This window comes from Canis lupus, chromosome 5 (genome assembly GCF_011100685.1).
Source record: "Canis lupus familiaris isolate Mischka breed German Shepherd chromosome 5, alternate assembly UU_Cfam_GSD_1.0, whole genome shotgun sequence".
Lineage (NCBI taxonomy): Eukaryota > Metazoa > Chordata > Mammalia > Carnivora > Canidae > Canis > Canis lupus.
The window spans coordinates 56,107,588-56,124,414 of NC_049226.1; the positions used below are offsets into that span (position 1 = coordinate 56,107,588).

The 16,827-nt window shown below is 55.9% G+C and overlaps 1 protein-coding gene across 1 annotated transcript in view; it reads left to right on the top strand.

The window, feature by feature from the left end:
• The window catches only part of LRP8 (LDL receptor related protein 8), a 79,709-nt gene that overhangs the window by 40,634 nt on the left and 22,248 nt on the right, over nt 1-16,827 (top strand). Inside the window, 7 exon segments of the mRNA XM_038537492.1 lie at nt 3,212-3,327; nt 3,329-3,341; nt 6,392-6,763; nt 7,578-7,700; nt 11,881-12,000; nt 12,087-12,212; nt 15,588-15,762. Of these exon segments, the coding sequence (XP_038393420.1) occupies nt 3,212-3,327; nt 3,329-3,341; nt 6,392-6,763; nt 7,578-7,700; nt 11,881-12,000; nt 12,087-12,212; nt 15,588-15,762 (1,045 nt within the window).

Consider the following 16,827-nt stretch of genomic DNA (forward strand, 5'->3'; position numbering starts at 1 on the left):
CAACGGGGCCTGCTTTCCTCATGGGCCGTGGTTAAACAGTGTGTTTGGAGGTAAGAGACCTGGGCTGGAAGTCCAACTCTGCTCTGTCTTTGAGCAAACACCTTACCCTCTCTGGGCTCTGCTTGCCTCATCTGTAAACAGGAGGTAGTAATAGCACTCCCCTCCCTCATAAGGTGATACTGCATGTCAGCACTTACCCAGACCAGCTTCCCAGGGCTAGGCAGTGAGGAGGCCTGAGCCGGGAGCCTAGAAAGTGAGGTTCGCCTCCTAGCCTTGGGGAGAAGCTGTATTAACAACAGCGATGGGGAGGTTCTCAGAGAGAGAGGTGGTTGAAACACCTGGTATCTAGTCTCCTAGATGGTCCCTTCCCCTCTTTGGGCCACTGTCTCCTGTTACCGTAATGGGTGCTCCTCCAGGTGACCTCTCGTGTCCTAGCATTCCAGGACAGTGCCTTGGCACTTTGAAGGTAGGAGGGCTGGTGTCAGGCATTGCTGAATCCTCCAGAGCCTGTAATTAGAGCTGTCTATTTAAGGACACAGCAAATGTCTTATTAATTATAAAGAAAGAAAGCAGACGGATTGTTTAATCATTGTCCTTGCTGAAAGGTTATGCAATTAACTATATAAATATTCATTAAAAGTTCAAGCGGCTGCCTGCTGCACTGGGGTATGCAGAACCAGGCCTTAAGAGGTGAGGAAAGATGGTGAAGGGCCATTTCACTCACCTGGGCTTTGAGGTGTAGAGTTTGGGGCAGGTTTGGACTACTCTACCCACAGGAGCCTGCAGGGCTTGATGGAAAGGGCAGGTTCAGTCAGAGGAACCAGGACTCTGCCTCTCACCTGCTGTGCATCTTTGGATCAGTTCCTTGTTCTCTCTGAGCCTGTTTCCTCATCTCTAAAACGGAGTGCCTATCTTAAGTACTGCTGCCCTGCTCTCCTCTGGGGGTGCTGCTAGGATGACCTTTGTGAATGGCACCCTGGAGTGGGCACTTACAGCCTGCAGGGTCTGCTGACCTGGGAGGTGGAGGGCGATGTGGGAAATGGCATAGCCTGATGCCCTGTGGGTGCTCAGTAAATAGGGCTTCCTTCCAGTTCCCTGCTCAAGTTCTGTTTCCAGAGGCCTGGCTCAGGATACATGGTCACCTCGTCCCTCTGTGTCACTGTTCTCTCGGGAGCTTGCAGGCATACAGAATGCCTCTGTCACCCTTATGGGAGGGAGTTTCAAGGAGATAAAATATTCTATATACTTTAGACTTGCAGAATTTTAACCCAATGACTCTCAGATGGGGTGCATGGGAATCACTGGGGCAGGGGGCAGGGGGACTTGCTGAAATGCATGTTCCTGGGCTCTGCCCTCAAAGTCTGGATTTGGTCTGATATGAGCCAGGCCCAGGAACCTGCACTTTTAGCAGCTCCTCACACCGCACCCTGCAGTCAGGACTCTGGGAAACACTGGTCAGCTTCAGCTCCTTCCTGTGCTTACAGGGGTCCTGCAGTGTGGGGGCCATAGAGAGGTGTTCTGGAAGGGCCCCACCTCCCAGCTGCCATACCTCCTTCAACACCCTGCAGTACAGCCCCAAGGCAGCCTTTGTAAAAGATCTTGGAGGGTCAGCGCTCTCTAGGGCTCTATGCCACAGTTACTTGTGAAGGGGAATTTCTAAAAAATGAATCCCATAGATCCTGTATTCCCAATGGGTTGCCTCATATTTCATGAAATGTATTCCTAGGGATAACTCTGGAGTCCAAGGTACTCCTCCCCCTTGGCATAGCAGCGTCTGGGGGCCCTGCCTCAAACACCTGCCCTCTGCCCCATCCTATCCCTTTTCTCCATCTCTCTTGCCCTACCATCCCAGCTATGAAAGTCAGAGAAGGGGAAACTGGTCTGAGATGAGGGGGCGAAATTGAGTGAGGTTTGAGTGACCCTATGCCGGCAGGTGCAACAGACTGTGCCAAGCCTCTGGGGTCAGCCCCAGCTGACTTGGAGTCGTCACGCAGTTCTTAGCAGCTGTGTGACTAGAACCCAGTGCTTACCGCCCTCTGGTACACAGTAGCCCTCAGGACATACTCACTGAGTGAATGTACAAGTCCTTATCTGTCCGTTTGGAGAATACTAGCGGATAATCATCAGTGAGCACTGGGCTGGGCTTTCTTCTACGTGCCTGACAGATGTTAAAAATCCTACGTACTAGGGAATAGTATCAGCCCCACTGTCTTGGCACCAAGGTGAGGACTGTGGGCCAAGCTCACATGGCCAGTGAGTGACCGAATTCATGCCCAGGAAGCCAGGTTCCAGAGCCCCTGCCCGTGACCTCCAAGCTGGAGAGCTTGACATAATCCTCACCCTGCTGGGCTATTGTGAGGATTAAGTGAGTGCCTAGCTCTGTGCCTGGCACATCCTGGAGACGACAGCGTTTATACCATGGAGAGTAGCAGGGAGCCGGCCGCAGAGGTCTGAAATGCGTCTGCCACAGCTGGCTCTGTCACGTGGATCGTCCTGGGATGCTCGGGATGAGAGCTGTGCCCAGCCCTGATCAGGGTTCTCATTCTTTCTTCCAAATTGAGAATCAACCCTGGGGCTCCAGGCCCCTGATTGAGTCAGCCTCTGATTGCTGCTGCAGTAATTATAGCTGTGTGGTCCCGCTGGGCCCTGCAGCGCGGCACTGCTCTGATGCGGGCTCAGCACCATCACCAGGGGAGGGGGGCGGGAGGGGGGTGGCGTACCCAGGGAGCTGCTCTGGCCTTGGTGAGCCCTCCTAATCCACAGGTTCAGATCACGGAGCTGCTGATCTGGAAGCCAAACCGAGGCCCAGTCGGGGCATATTTCAGCCCTAGCACACAGTAGGGAAATGGCAGAGAAGCATGAAGGGCAGGGCAATTTTGTGTTGCTGGAGCTCAAGGGGAGGTTTTGAAGGGTGGGAGGCAGGGCTGGTGAGGCAAACGGGTGGCTGGATCCAGGATGGGCCTGAGTGCCAGGGCCCAGGGGCCCACGAGAGGGCATTAGCAGGGAGTGGGGGGATCAGATGTAGGATTCAGAGGGTCTTTGGGGTGGACGACGCTGCTTCTCAGATGAAGAAACTGAGACCCGGGGCAGGGAGGCCCTGATGGATTCCCAAGGCCTTGGGCCAGGTGGCTGGGGTCAGGCAGGAGGACCGGTTGGCGCCATGCCCCATGTCCCCCTTGGCTAAGCCATGCATGTGTGTCTGTCTCTACAGCCAAGCAGGTGTGTCCTGCAGAGAAGCTGAGCTGTGGACCCGCCAGCCACAAGTGTGTGCCTGCCTCGTGGCGCTGCGACGGGGAGAAGGACTGTGAGAGCGGTGCAGACGAGGCCAGGCTGTGCCACCTGTGAGTTGGGTTAGGTCCCAGGGTCTGCTGGGAAGTGAGGCAGCCTCAGGGAGCAGCAGCCGTTTCTGGAGGGGCTTTCTGGAGGGGCTCGGTGGGGGGAGAGCAAAGGGTAACCATGAGGACACTAGTAATGGCCAGGCGCTCTGGAGAGACATTTCCGGCTTTCATCCTCACAACCACTGCACAAGCAGCCATTGTCATCCCCATTTTATGGGTGAGGAAACTGAGGCTCAGACAAGCGAGGAATAGCTTCCAATGTCGAGTGATGGAACTGAGATTCAGATCTGGCTCTGGACAGCCGAGCCCAGGAGTCTTTTTACCATATCTGACATCTATTCATCCATTCCATCCGTCTCCACTGAGTTCTGAGCAAGGGCAGGGGGCCAGGGTTGGGCCATAGGGAGTCATGGTGGTGGCCTGGGCCAGGGCACTGGTGGTGCTGGGGTGGGGGAGGGGCAGACTCCTGAAGTGTGAAGGACGCCTGATGCTGAAATCTCAGACTCCAGCAGGAATGTCACAGGGCGGGAAGACAGACCCAGCAGCCTCGGCAGGAACAGATGGAAGCGGTCATTGGGGCAGTTCCACATCACTGAGCTTCAAACACAGGATTATCTCCTGCCCAGGGAGCAGGCCAGCAGGTCCTGGGCCAGTGGGGCTTATGCTTGTTTCAATTGGATGGACACCTACTGTGTGCCAGGCCCAGAGCCAGGCTCTGGAAGGGATGATGAGGTGAATCCTACGTGCCACCTTCCTCCGGGAGCTCATGATTAATAGGGGAGACAGACTGGCTGTCGATAACTAGGCTGCAAGGCTGGACTGAAATATAGGTGGTTTGGGGTATTATGAGGACTTTTGCCAGGCACTTATCCACCAGCCTCTATATTTACATCCCATCCATACTCCCTGGCCCAAGGGAAATGCCATCTCTTTCTGGAGGTGTCTGAGTCACAGCACTCTAGATTCCAAGTCTGGAGTTCTGATGTGTCTGAAGCAGGAAGCATCTGGGTGTGGGGAGGAGATGCTGGCTGGGACCAGCAGTTTCAGAGCCGTCCGTGGTGATGGCACTGGCTTGATTCCTGAGCTGTGATAATTTTGCAGGCCTTCACTGGCCAATATGAATCCTCTTCTCTTCTTACTCCGCACCCGCCTCCCACCACCATCAGATGTTTCCTCAGCTCTAAGGGCCATCAGCCACGATTGCACAGGGTGGGAGTATCTCTAACTAGGGCAAATTGTGTGGCAGGCATGTTCTTCATTAATTATGGGAGATGGGAGGGTGGCTAGAAGGTCCTACTGGATGGCTCTGCTACAGCTCTGGACCAGCTGGGCAGAGGAGCAAAAATTATTCTTTCTCTCCTCCCCCAGAGCTGCTTCCATTTGTGAGTGCTGGGAGTGGGGTCTCTGGAGGCAGGTGTGAGAATATGGCTCTTGAAGTCGTTGTCAACTTTAAAACCTTAGGGAGAACTCAGAATAAGGAAGGACTTCCTCCCAGAACTCTGAACTTAGTGAGTCTTTACCCACCCCCAGACACATGCAAGCTGAGTCTGGCAGGAAAGAGGGGAGCTTCTCCAGGCATCGGTGTAATCTTGGGGGGCAGGCACCACAAGGTAGCATGTGGTTTTCCCACCAGTGCCCCAACATCCGAAAATCCCAGAAGGGGGAGAAACGCAACTGTCAGAAACTTGATAGAGCTGTCAGACACACATGACGAGCTGCCTACATTGTGAAACCTAAGACATCATTCTATTTTATGTTCAATAACAATGAAAAATGACATTTTTCTATCAGAAAATAGAAGCAGACTCTTGGTGCCCCCATGTGGAGAGATCTGGTGCTGCCACCACCATCAGGTTACCCAAGGCTACAGCCCCCAGACCTAGCCGTGGCCTCTGTGTAAGGAATGAAGCAGGGAGGAGATGAGGAGGTCGCTGCTCTGAAAATGGCTTCCATTCCAGGAAAAGAAGAGAAAACAAGGGAACTGAGAGGGGTCAGAGTAGGAGAGAAGAGCCCCAAACCTGAGTTCTGGTTCTGTGTGACCCTGGGCAAGTTGCTCCTTCTGGGCCTCAGTTTCCCCATCTGTAAACTAGCAGTTGGGCTGGTGGTCTCCAAAGCCCTCCCAGCCTCTGAAGTGAGCAGTTCACTAGACAGAGGAAGCCCAGGGCCCCAGGCAGGGCCAGTGACCCGTGCCCTTGACTACTGCACATCCCTTAGTTACTGCCCACACCCATCCACCCACTGCACAGCTGCCCCCTGCAGGGAGCTCTGTGCCAGGCTCTCAGGACAAGCTGGGTCAGTCTCAGCCCATCCCCACGCAGTAGTTGTGAGGGAGACAGAAGGACATGAGACCCAGACACATGAGCATGCTGTGAAGGGCACACAGAAGGAGAGCAGGGGTGGAGGGAGGCTTCCCAAGTAGGAAAGTACAAAGGGTGTTATAAAAGGTGGACGTGGGGCCCCTGAAGGATGAGTACATGTCACTGAAATACAGAGGCAGCGGTGGGCAGGAGGCGAGCGCCCAGCAGAGGGGACAGCTTGGGCGAAGGCCTCGAGGTGAGCAGGTGGACCAAGGGTCTAGTATGGCTGACTGAGGTGTTGGGGTAGAGCAGCGGCTCCGTGCCCAGCGGCCTGGATGCCAGGCCAGGGGACTGACCCGGATGCTGCGGGCACATAGCTGTGGGAAGAGGCCTCAGCCCTGCCATCAGGAGACAGCTCCAGACCTGATTCCTTGGGGAAGGGTCAGCGTCACGTTGGGTGTCGTGTCCAGGAACATCACCTGGCCTTTCAAGACCGGCCGGGCCTGCCGCCCAGGTGCTCCCAGCCCCACCTCCGTGCTGTTGCCCGAGGGGAATCATCCCCGCGAGGAGGCCGCGAGGTCAGGGAGGGCAGGGTGTTGCCCAAGGTCCCCTGCGAGGCCCCTGCTGGGATCAGAAGCCCCAGTGCCCTCCGGTCCCCCAGTCAGGCCCCCACCTGTGGCCCGTGGGCAAGCGTCAGGGTGTCGTCGTGTCCCCGCCCGCCCGCAGCGGGGCCGACCGGCTCTCTGTCCCGCGCAGTGTGCGCCCCGCACGAGTTCCAGTGCAGCAACCGCTCCTGCCTGGCCGCCGTGTTCGTGTGCGACGGCGACGACGACTGTGGCGACGGCAGCGACGAGCGTGGCTGCGCCGACCCGGCCTGCGGGCCCCGCGAGTTCCGCTGCGGCGGCGGCGGCGGCACCTGCATCCCCGAGCGCTGGGTCTGCGACCGCCAGTTCGACTGCGAGGACCGCTCGGACGAGGCGGCCGACCTGTGCCCCGGGGCCACCGCCGCGCCCGCCGCCTGCGCCGCTGCCGCCCAGTTCGCCTGCCGCAGCGGCGAGTGTGTGCACCTGGGCTGGCGCTGCGACGGCGACCGCGACTGCAAGGACAAGTCGGACGAGGCCGACTGCCGTAAGCCCCCGCTCCCTTCCACGGGCGCGCCTGCCCCCTCACTGCAGGCCCTGGTTACCCGGGTTACGGCGCCCGGGCTTGAGGCAGGTGGAGTCCTTGCTTGGAGCAGCTCGGGTCTGACCGCAGAGGCCGAGGGTCTTCTCCGGCCCTGCCCTTTGGAGCATTTGCCTCCTGGCTGCAGTGCCCGGGACCTTGGTACACTCAGGAGCTGCCCCCCTCCACCTGCTGGGCCTCAACCCTCCCAGCTGGGCTTCCCCACCCGGTACTCCCCGCCTCCCCTGAACCACCATCTCCTTCAGCACAGCTCTGCTGTGATGTCGTCTGTTTGTTCCTCAGCTCCCCTTCCAGTAGTACCTTGAGCTCCAAGAAGGTGGGGAGCCCCCCAGTAGTCTCTGGGTTCCCGACGTCCCACATAGTGCCCGGCATGCAGTAGGTGCTCAGGAAGGATTTGCTGAAGGGATGAAGTCGTTAAGTAATGAGCACCAACACTCAAAAGAGGGCCACGGGTCCACTGGGGACAGGTGGCTCTGGGGAGAGGTGGTGGATGGGAAAACGGGACCTGAGTTTTAGTCCTGGCTCTGCCAGCCAGAGTGCTATGTGATCCTGGGTGAGGCCTTCGCCCTCTCTGAGCTTCAGTCTCCCCATTTCTACACTGAAAGTGCCTTGGCCAGGTGTCCTTTGAGGACTCCCAAGCTCAGCCACTGGTTCTGTTCTTGCTGAGGGTGGATATGGTCTGGGCGTTGGGGGCTGGGGGAGGAGAGAGGTCCTAACACCACCTTGGGCCTGACCCACTCTCTTTGCCCTCTCTTGGCAGCTCTGGGGACGTGTCGTGGGGATGAGTTCCAGTGTGGGGATGGGACTTGTGTCCCAACACTCAAACGCTGTAACCAGGAACAGGACTGTCCAGATGGGAGTGACGAAGCTGGCTGTCTACAGGGTATGTGGGGTTGGGCCACAGGAGTGACACTCTCCCTGAAGAAGAGCCCTGAGCTCTCTGGGCTCCAGAGAGAGCAGAGTTCAGAGAGGTTTCCGCTCGGTCCCTGAGATGTGTCTTCCCCCAGAGCATCACTTGCCCCTAAATTACCTAGATTTACTTCCTGGGGTCCTATTGGCCCCAGAACAGGATTTTAAAGGACTTTGCAAAAGCTGAGAGGACTAGGGGTACATGAAAAGTCACTGTAGGATGTCTAGCCTCCATCATTTGTCCACATCCGGGCCTCCAAGTGGCTTCCTTCCCAGGAGTGGAGGTTCAGTCCCCACGGAGCCCCCTTAATTCTCAGATGACTGTTTGGTTATCACTCCCCGCCTGCAGGAGCCAGGGTCCTGATCAGGGGTCATCTGGGGTAATGGATGAAGGGTTGAGCAGTGAGGTGACCTCCCCTGTGCAGGGCCTCCAGGGCACAGGTCCACCTCAGATGGTCAGTGCAGCCCCCAGGATCTCTGTAGGGCTCCTGCTTTTCTGTCTCCGGGCCCAGCACTGCCAGATAGGCACACACCCCCACCCCGCCCCGGCCTTACCCAGCTAGATGATGCTTGGGCATCCTGATTATCCCTGGGGTCCTGCACTTCTGAGAGCTGAGCTCCCACCAGCCCTGTGTTCAACCATCTGTCCTGGGCCCTCTAGAGACCAGTAGGACTGGGGCTGGGGCTGGAACTCTGCTCGCCTCCCATGGACCTAGACCAGCCCTCCTGCCCAAGGTCTCATAGGTCCTGTCCACTCTCTTGTCCGGCCCGACAGAGTCAACATGTGAGGGTCCCCGCAGATTTCAGTGTAAGAGTGGCGAGTGCGTGGACGGCGGGAAAGTGTGTGATGCTCAAAGAGACTGCCGGGACTGGTCGGATGAGCCTCTGAAAGAGTGTGGTACAGTACCTGTCCACTTCTGGCTGCTGGACTAACCCCCCCACCCACCGCACCCCCTGGCATCCGGGCCCAGGCCCATGCCTTGCCCCTCTGCACACAGTCTGCTCTGACCCTCTCTCTGGACTCTTGCGCTGTCCTTTGGCCTCAGGTGGGACTCTCTGCCTTTGGGGCCTCTTTCTGTATCTCTCCAAATCGAACTGCCTCTCCTTTCCAACCCAGGTGCTCAATTATGCTTCCTCTCACAGACTTGGCCTCTCCTCCCTCCTTCCTCATTCAGACCTCTGAGTGTGTGCTCACTCTGAAACTTTCTTCCTCAGTGATTCTACCCTGCCGACCTAGCCAGTGCCCTGCCTCTGAGGCCTTCCAGGCCCTGTAGGAATCCTGGCAAAGGGGGAGAGATGGGACAGCAGGAGGTAGCCAACTGCGGTGCATCCAAGGCCGCCCACCTCAGGCCAGGCCTGAGTGAGAGTAAGGCAGACCCAGCAACAGGAGGTGGCACTATCCTGAGCCCCAAGGAGCTTGGACTTTCTGGGAGACAAGACTTACAGGCTGGGCATGAGTAAGGGGTGGAATGAGGGAGCTGTCCTAATGGCTAGAGCTGTCAGGGTGGGTTCCAGGCTAAAAAGAACAGGAGAGTCTGGGCTATAGGTGAAGTGGGCATCTGATAGAACATGCCGGAAACCCAGTGTGGGCTCCAGGAAGGTTCATTTCTGAGCTCAGGGGTTTGGACAGAGAATTCCTGGGAGCAAAGAGCCTAGATCAAGCCCTACCTTCCTGGCAGACCCGTTTTCACTCAGCACCTCCCCTCCTGGGCCCTCCAGGGATCCTCATTGTCTAGAACTCCCCAGGAGCAGCATGTTGCCACCCCTGGGGGAGATTTAAAAATTGATTTTGGAAGGAAGAGTAGTTGGGTGAAGGTCACCCACCCTCCACCTGAATTTGCAGGATAGGCGCTCCTCTTGGGCCCTACTGCTCCTGCAGAGGCCCTGCCAAGAAAAGCCCCAGAAGAAGGAGCCTAGACAAAAGAGGATAAGGAAGTGGGAGCACCTGAGTCTGGCTGCCCACCCCACCCTGATTTGGAGTTAGCCAGGGACTGCCAACCTACTAAATCTCTTCTTTCTGGTCTTTTGCATGACACACCTGAGAGAAGTAGGTATGCATGTATTTGTGTCTCTGTGCTGGTGAGAGGCCAGTCTCTGTGTCCATGGCTCTTCTTAGTAAGGCAAGGGAACCACATCTCGTGTCTCTGTGTGTCCCCGTGTCTGTATGAATGTGTCTATGGAGCCCATGGGCCTGTTGGTGCCTCTGCACGTAAACTGGCGTGTGTGAGCATGCAAATATGTGCATGTGCTGGGGAAAGTGACCCTTCCCCTTCCTTCCCTGGTGCCTCTGGACCACCACCCCTCCATCCCCTGCAGGCATCCAATGGAATCGCTTCCAGGCTAGATAGAACCGGGAAGGCCCAGGGAATCCCCTTCAGCCTCTCTGCCTTGGCGGCCGTGGCCTTCCAGAGCAAGGTCAACAAGGTCCAGACCCACTGCTCATTCTTTTGCTCCAATGCACCTCAGCCCTAGAGGACTCTGTGCTTTTCTTCTTTCAGAGAAATCTGAACCCTTTTCCCTTTTCAGAGCCATCCTACACGTGCTAGTCTGTCAAGTGCTTGGTACATACAGCTGTTGAATTGCTGCTGCCTGCGGGGGGAGGGGGGCAGTGAGTGGGTGCATGAATGAGATAGTGACTGAGCAGTGAGCAGATGGATGGACAGCCCTGAGGGAATAATACGGGTCAGGGAAGGCGTGGAGTGATGGAAGATTCCTGGTGTTGCGGTGGTGCCCCGCAGAGACCACCTCAAAATTGTCCTGGCTCAGCGCCCCCCAAGTGGCTGGGCCTTCCCAGGGCTGGGCCCATCTCAGTCACCCCAAACCTTCCAGTCATGGGATTGCTGTGATCTTGTTCTTTCAGTTCCACCAACATCCCAGGCAAACAGGAGGAGGCCCAGGGGTAATGGGGAATAATCCCTAAGCATGGCTTAGGCTGAAGGTGGGGCACCCACAGCTGTGCATGGCCTTGGGTGGGCAGCTCAGACCAGCTGTGTGCATGGCCATGGCTGGCTCCTCTCAGCTCTGCTTGGCTTGGCTGGAGTGGTGATTGCATGAACCTGGTGGGTAGAAGGGTGGCATGGCACCTTCTCTTGGCTTGCAGAGTTAACCTGTGATTCCAAAGTTCAGAAGATGCTGTGAGAACATGGTGAGCCTCGGTCCTGGCCTCTCTGACCTCCCTTAGGACTCTGCCAGAGGGGACGAGGGAGTGGAGGATGGGGAGAGCAGATGAGCTCCTGGCATCCCTTCAGCCCTTGGGGCAGTTGGTATTCCCGGGACCAGGCCTGTGACTAAGTATAGGAAGAGGGACAGGTGCTGAGAGGGGAGAAGGTGGAAATAACAGTACATCATATTTCATGGTAGGAGAGAAGTGGTCAAGCAGCAGCTCTGTGTAGATAAAGCTTGGAGTCCTACATAACCACAAGCTCAGTGGGGACAGCCTTTGTTGTTCAGACTGGCTGGCGGCAGACAAGTTCTGGGCCCTGTCCAGGGAGGGATGTGGACAGATGGGATGTGTCCAGAGGAAGACACTTGAATGGCAGGGCACCAGAAATCAGCCCTTTAAGGAGCTTCTGAGGGAGCCATCAGACTCTGGCCAACCCTACCTGGCAGAGCTGGAGTGGGAGCAGAAGCTTCAGGAAGGCCAGTCCAATGAGGAAGAGCTTCATAAAGAGCTATTGCAGATGGGGCCAGCTGCCTTAGGGGGAAGGAGGCTCCTTGAGGCTGGAGATGTTTAAGCAAGGGCATTTCAGAAGGGGTTCTTAAAGCATCCTGAGGGTTAGGTGTGGTCCACGCACCATGAGGTCACAAGGAAGGAGGAGCTGTGAGGCGAGTGCTTGTGAAGGAAAGGCCTCAGGTGGCCCTCACTGCCTCGAGCCTCCCAGGAGACAGAGTCCTGGCCTGGGAGACATAGGGCCTGAGTCCCACTCTGTCCCTGCCTCTGTGTCTGGCCTTGAGCAAGGACCTGCCCCTCTCTGAGCCTCCTCTTGACCAGTCGCCTGGTTAATGAGGCTGCAGCTCAGTGTGGATGGAGAGCATCTGGGCTCTGCGGGGGTCCTGTCATCCCGAGTCTCTACCTCAGCTCCCAGCCCTGCCCCTGTCCTGCCCCCACCCTAGCCTGGGCTCTGGGACCCTCAGGAGCCTGTGTCCCTCCCCAGGACTGAATGAGTGTCTGCACAACAATGGGGGCTGTTCCCACATATGTACGGACCTCAAGATCGGCTTTGAGTGCACGTGTCCAGCAGGCTACCAGCTCTTGGACCAGAAGACCTGTGGCGGTGAGACCCTCCCCTCTCCTGCCCCTGCCCACCCCCAAGCAGAGGCCGAGCCCCCTGCCAGTTCTGACCTGTGCTCCTCCTCACAGACATTGACGAGTGTGAGGACCCCGATGCCTGCAGCCAGATCTGTGTCAACTACAAGGGCTACTTTAAGTGCGAGTGCCACCCTGGCTATGAGATGGATACGCTGACCAAGAACTGCAAGGCTGTTGGTATGGGCGCCCCGAGGTGGGGGGAACGGGGCAGCTCCGAAGGGGTACAGAAAGCAACATGTCGCCACGTCTGTGAGGAGCAGATGGGCACACCTGTGCATGCACATGCATACACACACAAGGCAGGTTGCACACATGCTTGGACTGTAAGTGTACATCATGCACACAACACATCACACACTGACACCTGCATGGACCCTACATAGAGCCAGTCAGGATAGCATAGAGGGTGCACCTGCACCGCACACATTGTACGGACAAAAACTGGACCATGCAGACAGCACATGGAACAGGTCATCCCCATAGAGAGCATGACATGCGCAGACCTGCACATTGACCAGTTCAGCCACCTGAATACACTCTATTCCATTCTTTATGCTGAACACCTGACACTGTCCTAGGCGCTGGGGATTTAGCAGTAAGCAAAGCAGACACAGGTCCCCGTGTGCCCTTGTGCGACTCATATCCTGCTGGAGGACAGACAAGAAATTTGATAAATAAAATACAGGGTACCCCGGTGGCTCAGTCAGTGAAGCGTCTGCCTTCGACTCAGGTCATGATCCCAGGGTCCTGGGATTGAGCCCCATGTCAGGCTCCCCGCTCAGGGGGATGTCTGCTTCTCCCTCTGCCCCCCAGCTCATACTCTCATGCTCTCTCTTACTATCTCAAATAAATAATAAAGTCTTTTTAAAGTTTTTTTATTTGTATTTATTTTTTAAAAGATTTTATTTTATTCATGGGAGACACAGAGAGGCAGAGATATAGGCAGAGGAAGAAGCAGGCTTCATGCAAGGAGCCTGATGTGGGACTCCATCCTGGGACCCCAGGATCACGCCCCGAGTTGAAGGCAGACGTTTAACTGCTGAGCCACCCAGGAGTCCCTAAATAATAAAATCTTAAAAAAACAAAAACAAAAACACAAAAAAACAGAGCCTGGCAGATGGTGATAATGGCTTAGGAGGAGTAGAAAGTGGGGAAGGGGAGAGGGCATTGCAGGAGGGCAGACAGGGCTACAGTTTTAGAGTGGTCAGGGAAGCCTCACCTTCCTGAGAAGGTAATGTTTGAGTCAAGACATGAAGGAGGTAAAGGAAGGAGCCATGCGTTTATCTGCAGGAACCACATTTCAGGCCAAAGGAGCAGAAAGTGCAAAGGCCCTGAGGCAGGAGCATGTGTGGTGAGTTCAGATAATGGCCTAGCTAGAGCGAGGAGCATAGGAGATGAAGTCAGAGAGGTGACTTCGGGCACATCACAGAGGCCTTCTGGACTATCCTAAGCGCTGACTCTCCATTTCACTCCCAGTCAGTGGGGAGCCTTGGAAGGTTTTGAGTGGAGGAGGGACATGGTGTGCCTTACATTTCCATAGGCTCCTTCTGGCTGCTGTGCTGGGAGGAGACTCTGAGGGGTCAGGGTAGGAAGCAGGAAACCATGTAAGAAGTTTTTGCTATAACCCAGAAGGAGTGAGGGTGGCTTGGACCAGGGTGTCGCAGTGCAAATCGTGAGAAGCAGACAGACTCGACATAACTTTGAACGTCAGGACTTCTTTTGAAGCCACAGGATTCACATATCCATTGAATGCAAGGATGTGAGAGAGAGAGAAAAAAAAAGAGCCAAAGATTACTGCAAGGTTTTTGGGAAAACAGGATTGCTATTTATGGAGCTGGAAAGATGGTGAGAGGAGCAGGTTTGGGGGAATAGTAGGTTGATTTGGGCATGGTAAGTCTGAGAAAGCTGTCTAGACCACCACCCGAGTGGAAGTCGTGAGGAGGCAGTTGGACATATGAGTCTGGAGTTCAGATGTCCGAATACAATGCCCGGTGTGCAGACTATACCAGGACAGCAGCCACGGTAATGGACGCGCACTCTGCAAACCCAAAACCGTGCTGCCCCAACTGCACAAGAGGCGACATGGACATGAGCACATCGTGTGTCACATGAGGCTTGTTCTCCCCTCCCAGCCCTCCCTGTGTGGGATGCATGTAACCCACAACACGGATTATATACATGCAGTGGAGACAGCACACACCTGCCATGTAATCCAAGCCCCTGCAGATGAGCTTCCAAAGTGCAGTCACACAAAAACCCCAGTCATCCACATGCTGGGTTCCTGTCACAGACGGCTCTCAGTGGAGGTCTCCCCAAGATACCCCGTAAACCAGCTCCTGCCTTCTGAAGGTTGGTGCCACTGCTCTCGTTTGGGGGTGACAAGAATGGCAGGTCTTTGAGGTCGGCTTTCCTTCTTTCCCCTTCTGTACCCAGAGCTCTGTTTTTCTGGACTCTCTGCTGGTACCACGTCCTCCTCATCACAACACACAGGTCACAGGCCCAGGCCCACAGGGCTCTGCGCTGGTCCTTCCTGGCCCCCAGGGAACTCATTAGCCTGGCACAGATGCATAGTGACAGGGACCAGGTGCAACACAGAGGGAGAAGGCCCAGGCAGCACCAGGTACAGGTGTCGGTACTTGAGAGTGGCCCGGTAATCTAAAAACGGGCTGTGGGAGTGGCAGCCGGAGTTAAGTGCTAGTCTCTCATCAGCCTCTGGGATAGTGACCCTTGTATTGAGTAGCCAGGAATGTCAGGGTCACTAGTGATCTTCCTAAAAGTGGGTTTTGTGTGTGCGTGGGCAGCTGTGTATTGTCTCCACTGTCCCGTCCCTGCTGCTGTTTCAGAGTCAAGGGCAAACTCTACACCCAGCTCACAGGACCCTTCCCGATCTGGCCCCTGCCAGCCTCTGCAGCTTCATCCCTTGCCGTTTCCCCAGACACATTCCGCATAGACTACAGACTCCGGCTTCAGGGAGAAGAGTCTGAGACTGAGTCTCCTCTTTTAAATCACCCTAGTTCTGATGTTTGTCCTTACACTGTAGCCTCAGGCCCTTTCTAAAACACTTAATGCTCCTGTTTCTCCTTCTTGAACTGTCGCAGTGGGACCCTAAGCAGGGGCGTTAGGGAGCATTGCATTCTAGGGCGAGGGGACTCCTTGAGCAGAGGCGTGAGGCAGCCAAGCTCTGCTGCGGCTGGGTCATAATAGGTGGTCTGGTGGCTGGAGTCAAGGTGTGTTAGGGGTGAGTGACGAGGCCAGACCAGGAGCTCGGGGTCACACCACAGAAGGCCTTCAGTGTAAGCCTAAAGAGGAAACGGGGAGTCATAAAGGATGTGGGGGGTGTTTGTGTCTAATAAAAAGAATAAAAATCCTTCTGTTATGCGTGGTACTTTGTACCTTACTTTTTATACCCATTTTTCATCTGCTCCTTTAAGCTGTGAGTTAGGAATTATCACTCCTATATTATAGGGAAACGAGGCATCCTCACCCAAGCTAGCCAGGGGTAGAGCCCCGCCTTTTGCACTGACCCTTTCTCTCAACCATCCTGCATGGCAGCTGGCAAAAGCCCCTCCCTGATCTTCACCAACCGGCATGAAGTGCGGAGGATAGACCTGGTGAAGCGAGACTACTCGCGCCTCATCCCCATGCTCAAGAACGTTGTGGCGCTGGATGTTGAAGTTGCCACCAATCGCATCTACTGGTGTGACCTCTCCTACCGCAAGATCTATAGGTGAGCAGGGGCAGGTATCCTGCAGCCAGGCCTGGGCAGGGGAGGGGCCTGAGAGGAGAAGAGGAAGGGTGGCCTCTGTCCCCTCTCTGCCTCCAGGGTCCCCCAGGACAGACGGGGACTTGGGAAAGGACGCGGGATCACAGTGGATGGAACTGCCAGAACTCCTCCTGCCCCTGGGCTGGCCTCGGCTGAGAGCCCTGTTGGGAGAGCAGCTTGGGCTCTGACACCTGGGCTCTGACTGGCCCCTGGTGACCCAGTGGGCAGTGCAGGACAGGAAATGTTCCACCGGCCAGAAAGGACTTCTAGAGCAGCTCACATACCTGTGTATGGGATCCTGGGGATGACTCAGGATGACCCAGTCCAAGATGACTTGGATGTGGTCCTGCCTGGAGGATTGCACTCCTGACAGAGTGATGTTCATTATGCTAATCCTGAGGGTAAAGGACAGAGGGGGCCTCTTACCCAATCTGGGGTGTCTGGGAACTCTTTCTGGATGGCACTACCTCCAGTCCAGCCCTTACTTTGTCTGATGCCATAGTTGGTGGACTTTGGCTCTCCACAGGCCCCTCACACACATGAGGAGGTCCTCTCGTAGGTTTTTCTCAAATGCCACAAGCCTGCCTCCCTGCATGTCCAGGCACCTGTTTTGATGTTATGTCCTTTCTGTGTCCTGAGATCCACCTGGCAGGACTGCCAATGACCAAGCACAGGGTAGACTGTTGAAAGAACAATGGGATGGAAGGAGGGATGGAGGGAGGGAGGGAGGGAGGGAGGGATGGAGGGATGGAGGCAGATCTATAGGGTGGTACTCACTGACAACTAGACGCATAGCACACCCTGAACGCACAGACATACTCAGTTTACACTCACTCGTAGAAGCAGCTAGTGCTCAGCAGCTAGAAGCAGCTCAGCCCCTTCTTCCGTTCTTGCTGGCACAGACTCCCTTCATCTCTCACCCGGATGCTGTCATGGCGCCTGGCCCATCTCCCTGTCTTCATCCCCTCCCCTCTAGCGTATCAGGGTCCATGATCCCACATGCCTGTCCGACCATGTCCTCTTACCTGT